The 21,413-nt window shown below is 46.8% G+C and overlaps 1 protein-coding gene across 4 annotated transcripts in view; it reads right to left on the reverse strand.

Annotated features, from left to right (window-relative positions):
• The window catches only part of INSR (insulin receptor), a 148,690-nt gene continuing 128,938 nt past the window's right edge, over positions 1,662–21,413 (reverse strand). Inside the window, exons 15-22 of one of the 4 annotated variants that reach the window (XM_018051135.1) lie at positions 17,590–17,689; positions 16,167–16,234; positions 13,338–13,582; positions 11,530–11,640; positions 11,276–11,435; positions 9,946–10,075; positions 9,495–9,629; positions 1,662–6,675 (exon numbers count right to left, since the gene is read on the reverse strand). In XM_018051135.1, the coding sequence (XP_017906624.1) occupies positions 6,321–6,675; positions 9,495–9,629; positions 9,946–10,075; positions 11,276–11,435; positions 11,530–11,640; positions 13,338–13,582; positions 16,167–16,234; positions 17,590–17,689 (1,304 nt within the window). In that variant the 3' untranslated portion in view covers positions 1,662–6,320. Of the gene's footprint in view, positions 6,676–9,494; positions 9,630–9,945; positions 10,076–11,275; positions 11,436–11,529; positions 11,641–13,337; positions 13,583–16,166; positions 16,235–17,589; positions 17,693–21,413 lie in introns of all 4 variants that reach the window. The other 3 variants (XM_018051134.1, XM_018051136.1, XM_018051137.1) reach the window with 3 other exon arrangements.

Below are 21,413 nucleotides of genomic sequence, written 5' to 3' on the forward strand. Positions count from 1 at the left end.
AGCTAGAAAATCTGGATCTCGTCACACAGAGTGTAGGCCACAACCAACACTGTCATCCATGCTAAGAGTATCACATTCCTCTTTTTTCTAATGTGCAGTTCAGCACCCCACTGGGATCCGCCTCCTCTAGGAAGTCTCCTGGATAGTCTTTTCGAAAATTTATTTATTTATTTGGGGCTGTTATTGCGGGCTTTCTTCTAGTTGCAGGGAGTGCAGGCTACTGTCTAGTTGCACTGTGCGTGCTTCTCATTGTGGTGGCTTCCTTTGTGGCTGAGCCCTGGCTTTAGGGCGAGTGGAATCAGCAGTTGCAGCTCCTGGGCTCTAGAGTACAGGCTCAATAGTTGCAGTGCATGGCCTTAGCTGCTCTGCACCCTGTGAGCTCTTCCTGGATCAGGGGTTAAATCTGCCTCTCTTGCACTGGCAAGTGGATTCTTTACCACTGAGTCACCAGGGAAGCCCCATCACTTCCCTCCTGCAAGAACTTTGGAGATACCAAAGCTTCCATATGCTTCCTCTTGCTTGTGACAACTATCTCATCTGTCATGCTGCTCACATTTGAGTTGGAGCCAGGGTCCCAGGGACCCAAAGCTGCAGTCATCTCTGTGCCATGGGTTCGAGGAGTCTGAGTGGCCCCTCTGAGAAGATACCACCCACCCAGCTTCTCACTCAAGACTGAAGCATCTTTGAGATCCTTTCCTGGGGAGAAAAGCATTTTCTCTTTCCCAAGAGGCTTCTATTGAATTTCACAAACCCAGGGAGGCACAATTCAGGCTACTACCTAGCAGTGGCATCAGTTTCTTAGTGGTGAGGAACCTGGAGGGGTATGGGGGATAAATATCACCTTATTTCATCCTCACTATGGTCATGTGGCTTTCCCAGTGGCTCAGTTGTAAAGAATCCACCTGCTAATGCAGGAGACACTGGGTTGGGAAGATCCCATGGAGAAGGAAATGGTAACCCACTCCAGTATTCTTACCTGGAAAATCCTATGGACAGAGGAGACTAGCAGGCTACAGTTCATGGGATTGCAAAGAGTTGGACACGATTGAGCACGCACACACAGACACACACACAGTCACGCACACGGTCACGCACACGGTCACACACATGGTCAGATGAAGGAAGGTCTATCATCTTCAATCACAGAAGGGCAAAGTGAGAAGTGTGGGTGATTGTTGCAGGACTGACTCTCACTCACACACACCCTCAACCAAAACCCTCAGACAGACTTCCCTCCCCTGAGGCTGACTCTGGGCTCATCTATGTGACTTCTTTGGGGCAAGAGGACAGTAGCAGACACTGCTCCGGCCAGCTACTCCGCATCTAGGCCTCCAGCATGGTGGAATGGAGCAAGATCGTAGGGTTCCCTGGTATTCTTAGGGTTAGTGTTTGGAACCTGGGGAGGTTTGGGGTCCCTAAGGTGGCAGGTACTTACCAACTAGTATAGAAATAGTTCAGTATGTAAAGGGTTGATTCAACTGTACAGGTATGGATCAGTGGATTATCACTAACCCTGATGGCAACAATATTTAACCTCCTGATTCACTGTTACGAAGAACCTAGGGATTTGCCTCCTCTCATAACAAATACCCACAACACCCCAGGGATTCACCTTAACACAGTTCACAAGTCCTGGCTTGGACACCACACAGGAACAAGAGTATTCTCAGATAATTTATTCCGAATTTTCATATAAACAGGTAATTATCCCATATTTTACATGCAGAGCAATTTTGATATTCAAAAAAAAAAAAGGCATATTCTGTATATGGTGCTACTTGGCTCTTGTAGGAAAACATTGAAAAATATAAGAATTGAGCTCTCGGTGGGTCTTGTGTCTCTGAGTTGATTTCCGCATAAGCCGAGGCACAGGAGGTGTCTGCTGCTGACAGGCAGGGCTCGGACCCCTGACCCCACCTCGCCAGGCACACAAGGTAGAGAGTAGGTAAGCCATTCCTGAATGTGTGTGGACACACGCGCTTTGGGGGCAGGGGAGGGAATACTGTTTCCTTTCTTCTTAAATGGGACCAAGAGCCCTGGGTTTCTGATTTGAGTTTTAACAAGGATTTTGGGGGCCCAAACCCAAATAAAAATGTGACCAGAGCCTGGTTCTGGACCTTGACTCGTATGAGAAGATGACAGTGAACTCAAGAAGCCATTGATTCCCTCTGTCTCTGGGGGACCCCTAAGGAAACATTCACCTCCAGGTACAGTCTCAGAACGTCCATTGCATTCCTTTACATCTTTTAAAGAACAAATGCCCATCTGTACTTTCTATTCCCAACCTCAATTCCGGTGTAGATCAATATTCTCAAGAACATTCCGGAAGGTTTTCTGAAGGGATATCATTCTACGGGCATCATTCATATACGATCAGCGCAACCCCATCCCCCAACTCCGAACAAAATCATCATTTCTGAATCACGTGTTTGTCAAGTGGCATTCGAACCCCAACCTCTACCCACCACAAAGAAGAAAAAGATTGTCATTTGGGGGACTACAGCACATCTGGGTCCATGTGCCCAGATGGACAGCATGGGCCAAACCCTGCCCACTGATCAGTCTTATGGCTGTTTCAGATAAACACCTCCCAACCCAACAAGCACATTCCACGGCAGACCATCTGCTCTGGTTGGAGACGGAGATCTGCCTAGCAATCGGAGGCAGTCTCCACTGGTCTCAGGGTTGTTTGTGCAGACCTTCGCATCAATTCCCACATTTTCTTTCAGTTGTGCTCAACATCTATCCAGAGAACCAGCAACACTTCTCGCTTCTTACTAACTTAAAAGGACAGAAAAGCACCCAGGACAGCTCCCAGAATACAAACATTTCCAGACGTGCATTTGACATCACTGATCCAGGGAGGAACTACTATATGTTGATTTTGCCACACAAATAAAAAGGGGTTTTTAAAATAATGAGACACATTTAAAAACAAACAACTAAAAAATTCAACCAAAGCTGGCTTTGTTGCTTCTTTTTTTTTTTTTTTAAATAATCATCACTACAATCCTCCAGGACATCCATTTCGAGGACTGAATTCTGTTGTGACAGAGTCCACATTATCTGATGCAAAAGGAGGCTGTGATCCAAGCCTGCTTGTTCTTTCACTGCAGCAGCAGAGGCAGCTAAATGAAGTCAGGGAAATTCCTTTCACAAAGGGCAGGCCCAGCACTTTACAGTACCTCTCCAGGGCAAGTGGAGAAAGGTGACTCTGCTGGGGTGGTGCCTACAGGTTTGGGAAGGGCAGTGAGGTCTGGTGTGTACGACAGCATTTCTGCTGGCCCCTCCCAGGCTTACACATGGGTTGTCAAAGTCCCTAAGGTCAAAGAGTATCAGCTTGAAGTCAACCAAACCAAAATGAGAGGGTCCAAGGTTTTGTTGCTAAAAAAATGTGTTCAGCCTCTCGGTGGGTTTAGGGTTGAGATTTCTCAACATCTCCCTTCCCGCTCGGAGAATAACAACAGACACTGCATTTAGTGCTTGTGTGTGAAGTTCCCAAGACAATGATATGTTCCTCACCCAAAGCATCTCAGCCTAAAAAGAGTGGGCACCTAGATGCTCCCACACCACAGAGATTCTAAGGGGAAAGGAGCATGCTGGGTGGATCAAAGACTGTCTCTGTCTCAACACTGCAGCTTCCCTCATCAGCTAAGGGTAGCTCAGAACTGGAAACATCAGATCCATTGTGATGATCTGAAACTTGCTTCATTCTTGAGGGCCACGGTGTCAATAGATGGAGGATCAAACAACAACAACAAAAAAGGGAAGATTAAATTCAGAGGTGAATATTATCAGCCAGGAAAAGGATCTATGCTCACATGAAAGCCATACTTCAGCCCCACTCCCTCCCTCAAAATTCTTACTGGTCCCTGGCATTCGGAATCAGCTGATATGAATCTTTCCTGATTCAGATCGGATCCAGACAGAATTCTGAAGTCTCAAAGATGTCCATTATTGAACCACATCCTAACAATACACTGAGGTAGACTGTGCTGGGAAAAAAAAAATCATTACCCCACATTCACCTGTTTATTTTTCTTTGAAAAAAAATTTTTTTACATGCTCTCCATTTCTTATGAAAGTGATTTTTTAACAGTGATTTTTATATATTAAAATAAATAATTTTCCCCTAATATAAGAAAACCTTTCTGAATTAGAAAAATGTGAAAATTGCTGCTACCGTAGTATATGGGCACTACAAATTTACTACGAAAAGAACAAAATACCTAGATCTACGTGTTTCGTTCCTTTTTAACTTACATACAGATCCTCGTCTATGTACAAAATAAATTTGGCGAAAATAATTTCTGTGCTCCTTGTACCCAATCACTGAGGCTCCCTGGAAATACTCTGACATGCTGTCACTTCTGAAATCGTATAAATAAGATAGCCAGAGGCAACTGGGATGCGTGTCTACCTGTGTTCTTCATCAAGAACTGAGAAGGTTCGGAGGTCACCGTGGCATCCCAGGTGTTCTGAAGCCCACAGTTCTTGAGAAGAGAAGGAAAGCAGTCTTAGACTCGTGAGAAAATGCACTCGAGAGATAACCGGTGGGTGATGATTTGGATGAACCATGGCAATGAATGCATCATGTTCTGTATTTGAGCAGCGGTCATTCTTACCCCAGAAGGGAAGCAACTGTGGCATCACGCCCATCCTCATGTTCTCCGTAGTGTGAAGGTCCTTAGCAGTTTTTCCTCTGGACTTGACTCTCTTAGGAACTGCATGATCCTGAGAATTCAGCTCAGGCTCCACACCTGGTCCAGCTGAGGTCACTGGGCGCAGAGCAGCTTCTGGGAGCTCAGTTCTGAGGACGGTCGGATGCCCTGAGGGCGGAGGGGACCGACAGGCACGTCTTCATATTGCTAGTGTTTTCAAAGTCCATCTATGCTGTCCCACTTTGAGATCTGATGGTGCCAAATTTGCACAATCCCTGTGGGACATGGACACCCCGCTGAGGAAGCTTGAGAGGTACACACAGGGAACCAGAAGATCCAGGAGCCACAAGTGTGTTTGAAGGCAGGGCTCAGATTTTCAGAGCAGAAACCAAACCATCCATCAAACCCCATCGCCCACACGCTCAGTGTGGCCTCACCACAATGTCCAGAGGATTAGCAGCTAACGTGGCTTTAGTCCCAGAAAAAATGGATGCCTTGAAGACCAAGCAAAGAGGCCACCGGTGCCTGGCTCCTCCTGGCCCACACAGGCAGACAAACCCACACGCGCTACCTCCCACCCCAGGAAACGGTCAATAATTTATGAGGCTGATACTGAAGATTCTTTTTAAAAATTAAATATGTTACAAATATATTCTCAAAACTCTTCACCACCTCAGTTCTTGGTTTTTCTTTTCTTCTTCGTCTTCTTTAAATCTTCTCTATGTCCTGGCTTTGTTTGGTCTTGAAAAGATCCATTATCACTCCAAATGACTCCCAAGGCTCGCAGAATACATTTTTCACCAAAGTTAAGGGAGAGAAGACTCCTGAGGCTCCATTTGGGACATAAAAATTTGTTGAGGGCACAGTCTCCCAGTAAATAAGAAAGAAGGGGTCGGGGGTGGGGGAAGCAGGGGCTCACATACTCCAGAAGAGCTGAACCTTCATGGGCTGATCCCCAAAGTGTCCACTCAGCACACATGATTTGCACACACGTGTGCGTGCATGCATGTGCGCATGCGCGCACGCGCGTGCGCACACACACACACACACACACACACACACAACTGCGTACATGAACCACACACCAGGACTGCAGACCCATATCCAAAGTACAAAAGCAGCAGCTATTGGTCAATTTGAGGAACTGGTTTTGTGAAGGAAAAAAAAAACAAAAAACAATCCTTCAGCCTGGATGAAAAAATACTTTCCTGAAGCCCACTCTGTAAAGCTTGGAATTCTACTAGAACTGGGTTTGTTTCTTTCTAACTTTTGTTTCATAAAGAAGATTTATGTTTTATACTGTAGCTCAGACACCAGCAAAAAAAAAAAAAACTTTGTAAAAATAGGTGCTTTCTTTCAAACTACTAGGGAAAATAATAATAATAATAATAACATCTGGGCTTGAAACCTCGGTGGCCCAAAAGGACAGCAGCCGTGGAAACCCCCTCCCCATCCAGGCTCACAGTTACGTGCTCAGATGACAAGTCAAATAGGCAATGGAACCACTGCATTTGAAGACAAAGGAACAGAAATGGATAGTCGTGATCTCTGAGCTCCGTTTGACACTGTGGCAGAGTTAGGTGGAAATCCTGAGTTTTCTGGAGGCCTTTGAACCAGAGAGAAGTGTAGACAGGAACCCTCCCCTACTCGCAGGGGTTGTTAGGAAGGATTTGACCGGGGCAAAGTCAGAATCCGTCCGTTTTTCTTGCCCCCGTTCATGTGGGTGTAGGGGATGTGCTCGTCATAGTTTCGCTTTAGCCCCAGCGCCGACCCTCCGTCCCGGACCCCGGCCTCCTCTCTCTGCGCGTGCGAGGACCGGTCCAGGGGCACGCTCTCCATGTCCTCAAACTCCATTTCCAGCTCCTCGCTCTCGGGTGCCTTGTTCTCCTCGCTGTGGAAGAAGGACACTTCGGGAAAGCTGGGGTGCAGGTCATCCTTGAGCAGGTCCACGATCTCCAGGAAGGTCGGACGCATCTTGGGGTTGAACTGCCAGCACATCCGCATCAGGTCGGTGCTGCGGAACAGAGAGGGGCACGTGGAGGGTGAGGCCCCAAAGGTCCCCGCCAAGCGGCCCTCCTTCCCCCACCCCGCTCCTGCGGTGCACACACACCCACGTGGACAAGTGCTGACCTCAGGAAAGTCAAGCAGAAACAGCCATTCTAGGGGCGTGAAAGATGGTTTTAAAAAGAGAGCCAAGGATTTCCCAAACCAGATCCACAAGGGCCTCTCCTGATATTGCCACTTGGTGAAGATCAACTAGGTCCATTTTTTTTTTTTTTAATTACAGTTGATTTATGATGTTGTGTTAGTTTCAGATGTACAGCAAAGGGATTCAGATATACATTTTTGTTGCTGTTGTTGTTCAGTTGCTAAGTCATGTCCAACTCTTTAGGACCCCACAACTACATCCCCCCAGGCTCTGTTGTCCATCTACTTCTCCACGCAAGAATACTGGAGTGGGCTTCCATTGCCTCCTTCAGGGAATCTTCCAGACCCAGGGGTCAAACCTGCATCTCCTGCATTGGCAGGCAGATTCTCTACCACTGAGCCACCAGGGAAGCCCTCAGATACATTGGGTTGGTCAAAAAGTTCATTCAGATTTTCCTGTAAGATGTTATGGAAACAAACACTTTGGTCAAGCCCATGTATATATAATTGTTTTTCAGATTCTTTTCCCTTATAGGTTATTACAAAATATTGCATATAGTTCCCTGTGTTATACAGTAGGTTCTTGCTTTTCTATTTTATATTCAATACTGTGAATTCATTAATCCCAAGCTCCTATTTTATCCCTACCCCCTCCTTTCCCCTTTGGTAACCGTAAGTCTGTTTTCTGTGTCTGTAGGTCTATTTCTGTGGGTTCATCATTTTATATACACATTGTCACTCAGAATGAGGGCAGCTGGGTGGACCCACCATAGAGGGCCAGCTCTGAGCAGGTGCTCTGCAAGCCCAGTCCACACTCTCTGGAGAAGGGGAGGAGAGGAGGGGGCAGGGAACTATGACTTTACTTAGGATAGGATCCAGGGGCTCAGGATTTCCATTTTACCTCTTCCTTTCACTATTGTAACTTCTTCCAGGGCAGGAGTTGACAAACTTCACCCTCTGGACCAAATCAGGTCCTCCGAGTGTTTTTGTAAATAAAGTTTTATTGGCATGTAGCTACACCCATTCAATTATGCATTGCCCCTGGCTGATTTGAACTACAAGGCAGAGAACTGCCAGGCCCACAAAGCTGAAAATACAATATGGCCCTTTAGAGGAAAAGTTGGCAGGTCCCCACCCTAGGGGCACTAATTTCCTCCTGACATAGCCAGGAAAGAAACTTCATGGAGCAATGTTTAGAAATATTTTGCTCAGAGTTTCCAAGGAACTCTGCTTCATACTTTTTTACATGTGAGATTTCTTCAAATTAGGTTTTCTAAACCGATATCTTATTCTTGCAAGGATGGAGCATCAAAATGGCCTTCTTCCATGCATTTTTTTCAGGAAGGCAAACTTTCTTTCTTTTTTTTTTTTTTTGCAGAAACACTGGTAAAGAAATATTACATGCAATAAGCAATGCGTAGTAAATGCTTATTTTAGAAAGATAGAAAACACCCAACAATACAGTGAAAATACAGCTTGCGTACAACTCTCCTTCAAATATAATCTCATCCTTTCTGTCTGGATACATTTGGAAATGCAATTTATACACATTTACTACACTTAACATTTTAACATAAGCTAGACCACTGAGTTACAAAATATTTCATAAGCATCATTTGAAATGTCAATTACTATAGTGTATTATTTTATCAAATTACTTTATTGATTATTTTACCAATTTACTTGCCAGTTCTCATATTGTCGGATGTTTAGATCATTTCTTCCTTTCTTTTTTGGAGACTTTAAGTAAAATTTCTGTGAGTAGCTCTTATTATAATGGGCTTCCTTGGTGGCTCAGTGGTAAAGAATCTGTCTGCCAATGCTGAAGATGGGTTTGATCCCTGGGTCAGGAAGATCCCCTAGAGAAGGAAATGGCTACCCACTCCAGTATTATTGTCTGGGAAATCCCATGGACAGAGGGGCCTGGAGGTCCATGGGTCATGAAACAGTTGGACACAACTTAGCAACTAAATGATAACAAACAAAAAATTCTTACAATGGAGTGATAAGAATGACTATCTAGCTATCCCATTGATAGCTGTGAATATCATAACTCTTCCTTCCTTCCCTCCCTTCTTTTTATTGCTAATTAGGAAGATAGTACTTTCCTTTATTTCACTGTACATTTATTGGATTATTACGATGCTGGACAATTTTGCAAGTGTTTATTGATGTGCATTTGATGTTTGTGTTGTACATCTGCTCCTGCCACAAAAATTTAAGACAAATATTGGAAGGGGATATGTTGTATGTACCCCTGAAGTTTTAGTGTTTACAATTTGTGAATTCTTTTTTCTACTTTCAATGAGATATAATAAGAATATGTAGTTAAATGTTAGTCTCCACCCCAGCTCTCCAGTTTTATTCCCCAAATAACCACTGCTGGGAAGTTTCCTCTACAACCTTCCAAAGATATGAATAAGGCAATAAGGCAATATACATGTAATGATATAATACACAAGCATGTAGTAATATGTAGACACAATATGCAAATCCAAGGGTGCATGCAGAAGGCAAGCAAAAACACACCTACAGACATCATATAAAACACAAGTGTGCATTCAAACATAAAACTTGCAAACACAAACACACATAGACATACAATATGTAAACACGAGTATCCATGCAAAAGGTGCAGACTTTTGAATAAGCACCCCACACACTATACCGCCTTTCTACACTTACACTCTCTCTGGACAATTGTCAGGTTGATCCAGGTACCCTCCATCCATGACAAATTTCAGCACCTGCTCATTTGATAGACCTTGGTAAGGCTGTTCTGCCAAGCTGGTAATTTCCCAAAGGACCACACCAAAAGACCTGCCAATGACAGATAGAAGTAGTAACAATGAAGCCATTAAAATAAACACACACACCCTTTCTTGGCTTACTAGAACCTGGGTGGCCAGTTCTCTAAACAGTTCATGCTGCAGTTCAGAAATTCCTATAAGACTAATCTTCATTGGAATGTCACAGTAGTTGTGCAAGGGTCCCCCAGACATGCTATCCCTTCCTTTCCTTGATGGAGAAGCCATGAAGAAGTCAGTTTTTAAGGGACTCCTCTTGCTGGTCATACTAGCAGAGCAACCTGGAATTCAAGTGCAGTGTTCTTTCCGCCAGCCCACACATAACTCACCACATGTCCGAAGAGGTGGTGAAGACTCCGTCCTTGAGGGATTCAGGTGCCATCCACCGCACGGGGAGCAGACCTTTGCCCCCTTTCCGGTAGTAATCCGTTTCATAGATGTCTCTTGTCATTCCGAAGTCTGACAACAAACAGTTCACACGCTCTTAGCTTTCAGCTGCGACCCAGCTGTCTGCCACCTTTACTCCCCCACCCTTGGCAGAGCTCTTGAGTTCACCTGCCCCAGGTGTGAGCTCACCTGGATCACAGCCAAATACAGTGAGAATGGATTCTGAGGGTACTCAGGGGGATAAGGAGGGGGAGGGCGGGTCACCATTTAAAAGGAAAGAGAGGAACCACCAAGCAGCAAAGAAGTGATGTTCCGACCTGCAACATGGGGATCTCAATCTTAGCGAAACTTCCTTCCTACCTACGACCTCATAGGCAACCCATGCTGAACTTTTCACCCTCTGCAGCCAACCTACTGCTCCCCATTGGATCTGGCCCCACTACCCACCTAGCTGCGCAGCCAGAAACTGAAGGCTGGGTCCTCCCTTCACAACCCCTTGTCCTCACGCCCCACAGACAAGACAGAGTCTCAGCCTCCTCATGTGCGAGTGCTAAGTCGCTTCAGTCGTGTCTGACTCTGTGTGACCCCACAGACTGTAGCCTGCTAGGCTTCTCTGTCCATGGGATTCTCCAGGCATAAATACTGGCTTGGGCTGCCATTTCCTCCTCCAGGAGATCTTCCCAACCCAGGGATCAAACCCGCATCTCTTTTGACTCCTGCCTTGGCAGGCGGGTTCTTTATCCTGAGTGCTACCTGGGAAGTTCTAAATCAGTTCACTGAATTTTAATTATTTTATTTTATTGAATTAACTTTATCTTTCTGAATTTTAAAATTTTGGTTTACTGAATTTAAATTATTTTTGTTTACTTTTACTGAATTTATTTTATTTTACTGTGCTGCTTGGTGCAGATAAAAACTGCAAGCTGCAGGGAATTCCCTATGGGTCCAGCGGTCAGGACTCTGAGCTGGGAACCAAAATCCCAGAAGCCATGTGGCCAGGCCAAAAATTGCAAGTTTCTCAAGGGCAGAAAAATTATGGTGACTTACTCAACCTTGCCCCTGTAACACCTCCGGCAGCCACCAGCACAAACACTACTTACAGAAGTGAATGAATGAAGTAAAGAATAAATGCAATTAAACTACACCTTGAGGGTGAGCGCCCATCCCAAACCCTGCCCCTTCCCACTACTAGGAAAGATGGAAGTGCTCGCTATAGACAACTGAAGCCAGAAAGCCTGGGCCACACATTTCAAGGCAGAAAGCCAGACGCACCTCCAATTTTGACGGTAAAGTCGTGGGCAACCATGCAGTTCCGGGCTGCAAGATCCCGGTGCACGAACTTCTTAGCGTTCAGGTATGCCATCCCATCGGCGATCTCTGCCGCCATCTGAATCATTTCTTGCAGGGTAGGGGGAGGGCGGCCGGGGTTGTTCTAAAGTTGAAACAGGGGAGGGCATGTTCAGCCACACAGGTGCCTGAGGCCTGGGAGTGCTGGGTGCCCTGCCAGGTACCTGGAGACAGCTCACCTCAGCCTCAGGCCGCAGGGAACGGAGGTAACTCTTCAGGTCTCCGTGAGCCATCAACTCCATCACCACCAGCGTTGGCTGGCCTTTGGACACCACCCCCAGGAGGCGGACCTGTGGAATAAGCAGAGGTGGGGGAGATTCTTGAATGAGGGCCTGTGAGAAGATGTCCACCCACCTGGGTCTTTCTGTCTAGTACCTACATCACACCCAGCACCCTGGTCCTGAGTGGCCTGTAGGAAGCCCTGGTCTGTCCAGAAGAAACACCAAGGTCAACATCTTGTTGGATTTGGGGTGGGGGAGCGAGTGGCTACTGTCCTGGATGAAAGTGAAAGTGAAAGTTCCTCAGTCGTATCCGACTCTTTGCAACCCCATGGACTACACAGTCCATGGAATTCTCAAGGCCAGAATACTGGAGTGGGTAGCCTTTCCCTTCTCCAGGGGATCTTCCCAACCCAGGGACCGAATCCAGGCTTCCTGCATTGCAGGTGGATTCTTTACCAGCTGAGCTCCAAGGGAAGCCCAAGAATACTGGAGTAGATAGCCTATCTCTTCTCCAACGGATCTTCCCGACCCAGGAATCGAATTGGGGTCTCCTGCATTGCAGGTAGATTCTTTACCAACTGAGCCATGAGGGAAGCTCCACTGTCCTGGATGGTACAGGGAATTCCCGGGCAGTCCAGTGGTTAGGACTCTGCACTGGGAAGAGATCCCATAAGCCATGGGGCAAGGCCAAAAAAAAAGCAAGCTGCACAAGGATCAAAAGAATCATAGTGGTTCATTCAACCTGTCCCTGCAACATCTCCTGCAGTGCCCTGCACAAATACTACTTAAAGAAGTGAATAAATGGCTGCTCCCAAACAGCAACATGCCAAGGCAAACCCTTGTATCTCTGAGCCCCAGACCTTTGCATTAACTGTTCCCCCTGCCTGATGCTCTGTCCCCTCACCTGTCCCTCAACCCAGTCCCTACATCCTGGAGTCTTTGCTCAAATATACCTTTGCCACTGCTGCCTTCCCAAACCCCCAGCTCCGCCCTCCTCTCCCCTGTTGCCATAGCATTGTCTCCCCACGGGATGACATCATTAACTTGCTGGGTTTAGATTCTGTCTCCACCTCTGGACTGGGAGCTCCAGGAGGACAGACATCCATCCGCTGCATCTCGGAGAGGAGAATGGAGCTCATATATAGCAGGTGCTCCAAGAATATGCTTGGGGCAAGGATGAAAGGACACAGGCTCAAGGGGAAACTAAAGGAGTAGAAAGGCAGGGAGAGTCTGTGCTGACTGGGGAGTAGGGGGCAGGGATCGGGTGGACCACAGTGTTTAAAGGTTACATAGGAGCCAGGAAGAGGGAAGAGAAAGAAGATTCTAGAAAGTGATGGGACAGCGAAAGAGTCTCACTCTAAATGCGGTGGGAAAGGATGGGATTGGAGAAAAGAGAAGGGAAGGGCCACCTCTGGGATGCTCAGCAGAGTGGGGGCTGGGCAGAAGGTCCACACCCAGCATCCTCAAGCTCTATGCATTAAGAGGAAGGATGAAGGAGATGGGATGAGAGAATGCGTGTTAAGGAAGCCTTTGCACTGTTTGTGTTGGTTTCTGCCACACAACAAGCAAATCAGTCATAAGTATATATAGGCTCTAGGTTGTCACAAAGCGCCTGGCTGGGCTCCCTGTGTTACATAGCAGCTTCCCACTAGCTGTCTATATTGCACATGGTATTGTATTATCCTCCAACTAAAAGTTTAAAAAACTAAAATAAAAATGAAAAAATAAAGCCTTTGTCTGCTCCCGGACCCAGCAGGGGGACTTACCACATGGTGGCAGGTGAAGCCCTTCATGACCGAAGCCTCGTTGAGAAACTCGATCCGCTCTCGCAGGCTGGCCGACTCGTTGACCGTCTTCACTGCCACGCGGGTCTCCGCCTCACCCTTGACAATGTCCCTGGCGTTGCCCTCGTACACCATGCCGAAGGAGCCTTGACCCAGTTCTCGCAGGAGCGTGATCTTCTCTCGAGGCACCTCCCACTCGTCCGGCACATACACAGAGCATGGGAACACTACTCCTTACTTATCTACACAGCACCCTCAGCAGATCCCTCGGGGGTCCTGGCCGCCTGCCACCCAAGCTCCTCATAAATGTTCACTAAGTGGCTCCTGCGGGTCCAGACCTTGTGCTGGGCAGTCGGCACAGGGCCAATAACAGGATGGACAGAGGCTCAGGAAGGAGCCATAATCAGTCCAGGGTCCTGGCCAGTAGCGGGCCGAGCTGAGCCTGCATCCTGTCTGATTTCAGAGTCCTCTTACCAAAGGATGCTACTTCCCATCTGAGCCTGTTGTTTCTGCAGAGTACCAAAAGGAAGGGGGAACGGCCAGCCTGCCTGCCACCAGATAGGTGAGAGAGCCCAATCAAGACAACTCAGTGCCAGTGGATCTGCAAAAGGGCTACAGCCATGTGAGTGAGACCAGAAAAACCACTCAGCTGCGCACTGCCCAGCTGGCAAACCCACCACATTTTGAGCCAATAGTGGTTGCTTTAAGCCCCTAAGTTTGCAGTGGTTTGTTACACAGCGGCAGACAAATACACAGTCCTAAGAAAAAGCATGATGCTTCCTGTCCTCCTCTGCACCTGTTGCATGCTAAAATTGTATCCCTCACACATTTATATGTTGATGTCCGAACCCAAGTTTTTCAGAATGTGACTGTATTTAGAGGTGGAGTCTTACGGAGATGACCAAAGTAAAATAAGGTCATTAGAGTGGCCCTGATCCAATCTGACTGGAGTCCCTGAAGAGATTAGGACACAGACACACGCAGAGGGAAGGCCATGTGAGGATACAGGGGGAAGACGGCCATCCACAAGCCAAGGAGAGAGGACTCAGGAGGAACCGACCCTGCTGACACCGTGATCTCAGAGCTCCAGCCTCTGGGACTGTGAGGAAATCAAACTGTTTTCTAAGCCACCCAGTCTGAGCACAGCAGTCCAAGCAACACAATACCATCACCAATGGCTCTTGCAAGGACATTGGATCATACAAGAGCTCTGAACCCAAATGAACTTACACATACTCACTGGGGAGTCCCTCTCCCAGCCCCCAAGATCCCAGAGCTTGGACTTTTCCCTCTGATCTCTTGGCCCAGAACTTCCTGGCCTTAAAGACCCATGAGCTGCAACTTCCAGCTTTCACTGAGCACCCCTGTGCCCTCAGCCATTGCTGCAACCCCAGAAGGGAGCAGGATAACAGAGCAGAAGCAGAACACTGTGGGGGTTGATGGCAGCCCTGGGGTTCAGCTTTCCCATCTCTGACATGGTTAACAATGCCATTCGCCAAACAGAGAGAGAAAGGCTCTGGATCAATACTCACCCCTGCTTGCTGCTGAACTCTGTGCCTATTCCCACCTGGAATAACTCCCTTGTCTAGGTTCTCTATTCTGATGCTTTGAGGTCTTGCTGGTGCTGGAAGGACTGCCCTTCCCAGGGGTGGCCAATTCACATAGGTAGTAAATGAAGTGCCCACGAGTCCACCTTTCATATGTAAAACAGCTAATCCCACAGAGCCCACATACTAACCCCCTCCATCATCAGGCTCTCCCACTCTGGGGCACCATCCCCCTGCCCTGATCATCCCAGGCCCAGTTAGGAGACAACCAGGGACAGCTCATATGCCCCAGATGCTGCTGAAATCGTTTAGCTTGAATTAGCCCCTCACCTTCTCCATGGAAAAGACAATAAAGCCTCTTGCCCATATGTTTCTCTCACTCTGTCTGCCTCCTGACCAACCCTGGTGCTTCCCCGAGTGGCCCTGCCTCCTGTTTTTCCAGGCTCCGCGAGTCTACCCTTCTTCCTCATGACAGTCACTTCCATGCCTGCATGTCTTAGCAGACTTCTTTGAAATGAATCCCAGGTATCCTTAAAAACACCACCCCGTCTCCCAGAGCAGCATCCTGCCACGCAATAGTGTTCATGCCTTGAAAGTCGCCCTTTGACTTTTTTTTTTTTTTTGCTGCATGAAGCATCTTAGAAGGTTGTAATGCAATAGCTGCCTTCGTGTCTAAAGGAACAGCCAAAGCTTTATCTACAAGGGTCACTCACTGCCCTTTGGTACAATCGAGGGTCTACGGTCTTCGGTCCTATGCTCCTGTCACTGGCATCAGCATCTCACCCATACTCAGTGGCCACCAACAGCAGCGGTGCTGGTGGTACCCACCCAGCTCCCATGTGCCCCATCTGCTCCTTGCCTCCTGTTTGCCATCCCTCATCTCCAGTCTCCCATCTTGGCTTCTGACCCCACCTCCCAGCGTGGATGGCCTGTTTTGTCACTGCTTTCTGGCTCTGACCCTTGGCACGCTCTCTAGCATAGGACCCATGCTCTGTATCTCTACAGCTGCAGCACCAAGTTCAGGGTGTCTCCGCCCAGCCCGAGCGCATCTCGATCAGCCCATCCAAACAGGTGCCAGACGGCAGGTGTCTAATTGCTCCTGGTAACAGGGTTTCTGTACAAGGGGCAGGTGTGCCGACTCAAGGGAACAAGAAGACTCTTCTCAGCCCCTCAGGGTACCAACCCTTGACTGTCAATTGATGGAGATGGCAAAGGAAACCAAACAGGGGTTCTGGTCACCCACGGGCAAAGGGATAGAACTCACCATCGCTGGCACTGAGGTACTCTGGGTTTGAAGAAGCATACAATGGTCCCAGTGGCCCATCTGGCTGCCTGGATGAGAAGAATGGAGACATTCCATCTTGATAAACTCACAGGACTCTGTGGATTTCTAGCAGGAGGCTATAACCTCGCCAGAGCAGACATCTACCCTTATTAGCAGCAGCCACATAATCCTGGATACAGTCTGCGGTGAGGGTGGGGGAATCCTAATTTTTTTTAGCAGAAGCCCATCAGATGGCTACTTAAGTGCATCAGCGTGGAACAGCTTACCCATGAACTATAATTTATGGTTGTCATTGTAACATCTAAAAACTATTCACCCGCTACTGTTCTGAAACCATCTCATTCCAGCTTATGAGAAACAACTGTTGAATTTTCAGGAAATTTGCAAGCCAGTTGTTAAATACAACCACCACTTAAAATTAAATTACGTAAGCCTACAGTTAAATATATTCTCTTCAAAGCAAACGTAACACATACTCAAAACTGACCACTTCCTAATTATCACACTGCATCTTACTATATTGGGCACTCTTCATTCAGTCCATCTCTGTTACCTTATTTATTTAGATGGCTACACACATATGGCAGAAAGACTTTATGTTCACAAGTCACTGCATTGTGGTAGTCATTTAGTCTCTAAGCTGTATGCCTGACTCTTTTGCGACCCCACAGTCTATAGCCCGCCAGGCTCCACTGTCCATGGGATTTCCCAGGCAAGAATACTGGAGTGGGCTGCCATTTCCTTGTGCAGGGGATCTTCCCACCCAGCGATCGAGCCTGCAGCTCCTGCACTGACAGGTGGATTCCTTACCACTGAGCCGCTGGGGAAGCCCCAGTAGAAACATGTTATTGTATTATCTGTCCAAATCCATATAATCACAACACCGAGAGTGAAGCATAATATAAACTATGGACTTTGGGTGATAACAATGTATGCATGTAGGTTTATCAGTTATAACACTGATGGGGGATGTTGATAATAGGGGATCATGGATGGGTCAAGGGGTGTATGGGAAATTCTTATACTTTTGCCTCAGTTTTGCTGTGAACTGAAAACTAAGAAATCAAGTCCATGTTTTTTAAAAAATGGATAAATTAAATCCTATTAAATCCTATCATAACGCATATGGCTTTCCCTGTTAGCTCAGATGGTAAACAATCTGCTCACAATGCAAGAGACCTGGGTTTGATCCCTGGGTCAGGAAGGTTCCCCTGGAGAAGGGAATAGCCACCCACTCCAGTATTCTTGCCTGGAGGACTCCATGGACAATGCTGTCTACCAGGCTACAGTCCATGGGGTTACAAAGAGTTGGACACAACCGAGCGACTTAACACACATGTAGGCATACTTTTCCCCAAGAGAGCTGGTTGTTAACCGCTTACCAGCACATTATCGCACTCACCTCTTTCTCAGGAATAGACAAATACTTCCAATCACAACACTGAAGAGAAAGACAAAGATGAGGGGACCGATGATGATTTTTGCAATATTTGATGGCACGTCTACTGAAATAGAACAAGAAAATGCAGGGTTCTCATCAAAATGTGTTCACATCAAAGGTCACGCCAGAAAGCATATCTACACATGTAATGGGCCACTCACCCTTGTTCCCCTTCTCCAGCCCCTGAGTCAGTGTCCCCTGCAGTGACTCCAGATCACTGCCCAGCACCAGCTTTCTCCCTTCACCACCAGCTTCATAGACACGCAACCCAAGCCATCAGCTAGGTCCCCTACTCAGAAGATCCTTGTTGGTTTTCAGTCACTAAGTCATGTCTGACTCTTTGAGACCCCTTGGACTTTAGCCCTTCAGACTCCTCTGTCCATGGGATTTCCCAGGCTAGAATACTGAAGCAGGTTGCCATTTCCTTCTCCAAGGGATCTTCCCAGCCCAGGAATTGCACCTGGATCTCCTGCATTGGCAAGAGGATTCTTTACCCCTAAGCTACCAGATTAGAGATACCAAGAGATACCAAGGGAACGTTTCATGCAAAGACAGTAAAGGACAGAAATGGTATGAACCTAACAGAAGCAGAAGATATTAAGAAGAGGTGGCAAGAATACACAGAAGAACTATACAAAAAAGATCTCCATGACCCAGATAATCACGATGGTGTGATCACTCACCTAGAGCCAGACATCCTGGAATGCGAAGTCAAGTGGGCCTTAGGAAGCATCACTACAAACAAAGCTAGTGGAGGTGATGGAATTCCAGTTGAGCTATTTCAAACCCTGAACGATGATGCTGTGAAAGTGCTGCACTCAATATGTCAGCAAATTTGGAAAACTCAGCAGCGGCCATAGGACTGGAAAACGTCAGTTTTCATTCCAATCCCAAAGAAAGGCAATGCCAAAGAATGTTCAAACTACTGCACAATTGTACTTATCTCACATGCTAGCAAAGTAATGCTCAAAATTCTCCAAGTCAGGCTTCAGTAATACGTGAACTGTGAACTTTCAGATGTTCAAGCTGGATTTAGAAAAGGCAGAGGAACCAGAGATCAAATTGCCAACATCTGCTGGATCATCAAAAAAGCAAGAGAGTTCCAGAAAAATATCTATTTTTGCTTTATTCACTATGCCAAAACCTTTGACTGTGTGGATCACAACAGACTGTAAAAAATCCTTAAAGAGACAGGAATACCAGACCACCTGACCTGCCTCCTGAGAAATCTGTAGGCAGGTCAAGAAGCAACAGTTTGAACTGAACATGGAACAACAAACAGATTGGTTCCAAATCGGGAAAGGAGTACGTCAAGGCTGTGTATTGTCACCATGCTTATTTAACTTATATGCAGAGTACAGCATGCGAAATGCCAGGCTGGATGAAGCACAAGCTGGAATCAAGATTGCTGGGAGAAATATCAGCAACCTCAGATACACAGATGACACCACCCTTATTGCAGAAAGCAAAGAACTAAAGAGCTTCTTGATGAAAGTGAAAGAGGAGAGTGAAAAAGTTGGCTTAAAACCCAACATTCAGAAAACTAAGATCATGGCATCTGGTTCCATCACTTCATGGCAAATAGATGGGAAAACAATGGAAACAGTGAGAGGCTTTATTGTCTTGGGCTCCAAAATCACTGCAGATGGTGACTGCAGCCATGAAATTAAAAGACGCTTGCTCCTTGGAAGAAAATCTATGACCAACCTAGACAGCATATTAAAAAACATTGCTTTACTAACAAAAATCCATCTAGTCAAAGCTATGGTTTTTCCAGTAGTCATCTATGGATGTGAGAGTTGGACTGTAAAGAAAGCTGAGCACCAAAGAATTGATCCTTTTGAACTGTGGTGTTGGAGAAGACTCTTGAGAGTCCCTTGGACTGCAACGAGATCCACCAATCAATCCTAAAGGAAATCAGCCCTGAATATTCATTGGAAGGACTGATGCTGAAGCTGAAACTCCAAAACTTTGGCCACCTGATGTGAAGAACCAACTAATTGGAAAAGACCCTGATACTGGGAAAGATTGAAGGCGGGAGGAGAAGGGGACAACAGAGGATGAGATGGTTGGATGGCACCACCGACATTACGGACATGAGTTTGAGACTCCAGGAGTTGGTGATGGACAGGGAGGCCTGGTGTGCTGCAGTCCATGGGGTCGCAAAGAGTCGGACATGACTGAGCGACTGAACTGAACTGAAGCTACCAGGGAAGCCCTCAGAAGGTCCTGCTCTCTGTTTAATGCTCTGCTCTTCCTGTCTTGAAAATCTTGACACTTTTTAAACAAGGGACCACATCTTTTCAGTTTGCAGTGAACCCTTCCAATTAAATAGCTTATTTCAATCCCAGCAGTACCTCTGGCAGATGAAAAATCCATCAGAAGTGCCCTGCCTGTGCCAGGGGGTCATCCCAAAGAACTAAACCGACTGAAGAAATGTTATGCAGCCTTAATTCTTTCTAATTCTCATGCAAGGCTGAACTGTCTGTAATTACAAATGCACCCATGTATGCAGACCCTTCCAAGCCAAGGAAGAAAGTGAGTTCTGGGAAACCAGAGAAAGGACCTGGTCCTTCGGGTCTTTAATAGTAACAGTTTACAGAACACTTATGAACATACCAGGCACTGTTTGAAGTGCCCTGCCTGGGAGATCTTAGTTAATCATTCCATAAACCAAAGTGGCGGGGGTGGGGTGGGGGTGGTGTTAACATCAATGCCAGTTAACAGAACGGGACACAGGGGCTCAGAGAGGTGAGAGTTCTTGCCCAGGTTTAAGAGCTGATTCATGGTGGAGCAGGGATTTGAACCCAGGCCATCTGAGCAAGTTCTTGACCACTGTTCCATGCTCCCTTTAGGGGTCAGCTCTATCCGGAGACATCTTGTCTTCTTGGACCTCCCTGAATTGACAGCAAACTGCCTCCTTCCACGTGGAGAAAGCCTCTCTAAATATTTGATGATTGGATGTTGTTGTTCAGTTGCTCAGTCATGTCTGACTTTTTGCAACCCCATGAACGGCAGCACGCCGGGTTTCCCTGTCCTTCACTGTCTCCCGGAGTTTGCTCAAATTCGTGTCCATTGAGTTGGTAATGTCATCCAACCATTTCATCCTCTGTCGCCCCCTTCTCCTCTTGCCCTCAATCTGTCCCAGCATCAGGGTCTTTTCCAATGACTCTTCACATCAGGTGGCCAAAGGAATGGAGATTCAGCTTCAGCATCAGTCCTTCCAATGAATACTCAGGGTTGGATGGGACATGACAGAAGGAAACCGTCTGGTCATGTGCCGTGGTGGGCATGTCCCTCCTCCTTTTTCTTAGGAGGGGAAAGGTGGAGGCTCCCGATTGCCCAGCGCCCAGCACACCCGAGAGCCACGATGCCCACCCCACCCCACCTCTGCTTCCCAGACCCACAGACCAGTTCACTCCTGAGATTCCAGTGGCCACCAGAACTAGGATTCAGGAAGGGAGGCAGCCAGGATGCAAAATTTGAGAGGAACTCTTGCTTTGGGCCATGCCAGAGCAGAGTCACCCCCAGAGAGTGAGTGCCTCTTTAAATTTTACACCCTGGGTGTCTTGCCAGCTTCCTTATTATTTAAGAAAGAGTTGTTAATCGAATGTGTTGAATATTTAATTCTCCATTGTTAGCTACTGTTAGTAAGCTGTGCTGAATTTCCTCAATCATTTATCTTTTGGTGACATCTCTGATCATTTCCTTAGGATGAATTTCTAGAGCCACCATCGCTGGCTGAAACAGTAAAAGCTTTTTTTTTTTTTTTGATATATGTTATT

The sequence above is a fragment of the Capra hircus genome, chromosome 7 (assembly GCF_001704415.2).
Source record: "Capra hircus breed San Clemente chromosome 7, ASM170441v1, whole genome shotgun sequence".
In the NCBI taxonomy this organism is placed as follows: domain Eukaryota; kingdom Metazoa; phylum Chordata; class Mammalia; order Artiodactyla; family Bovidae; genus Capra; species Capra hircus.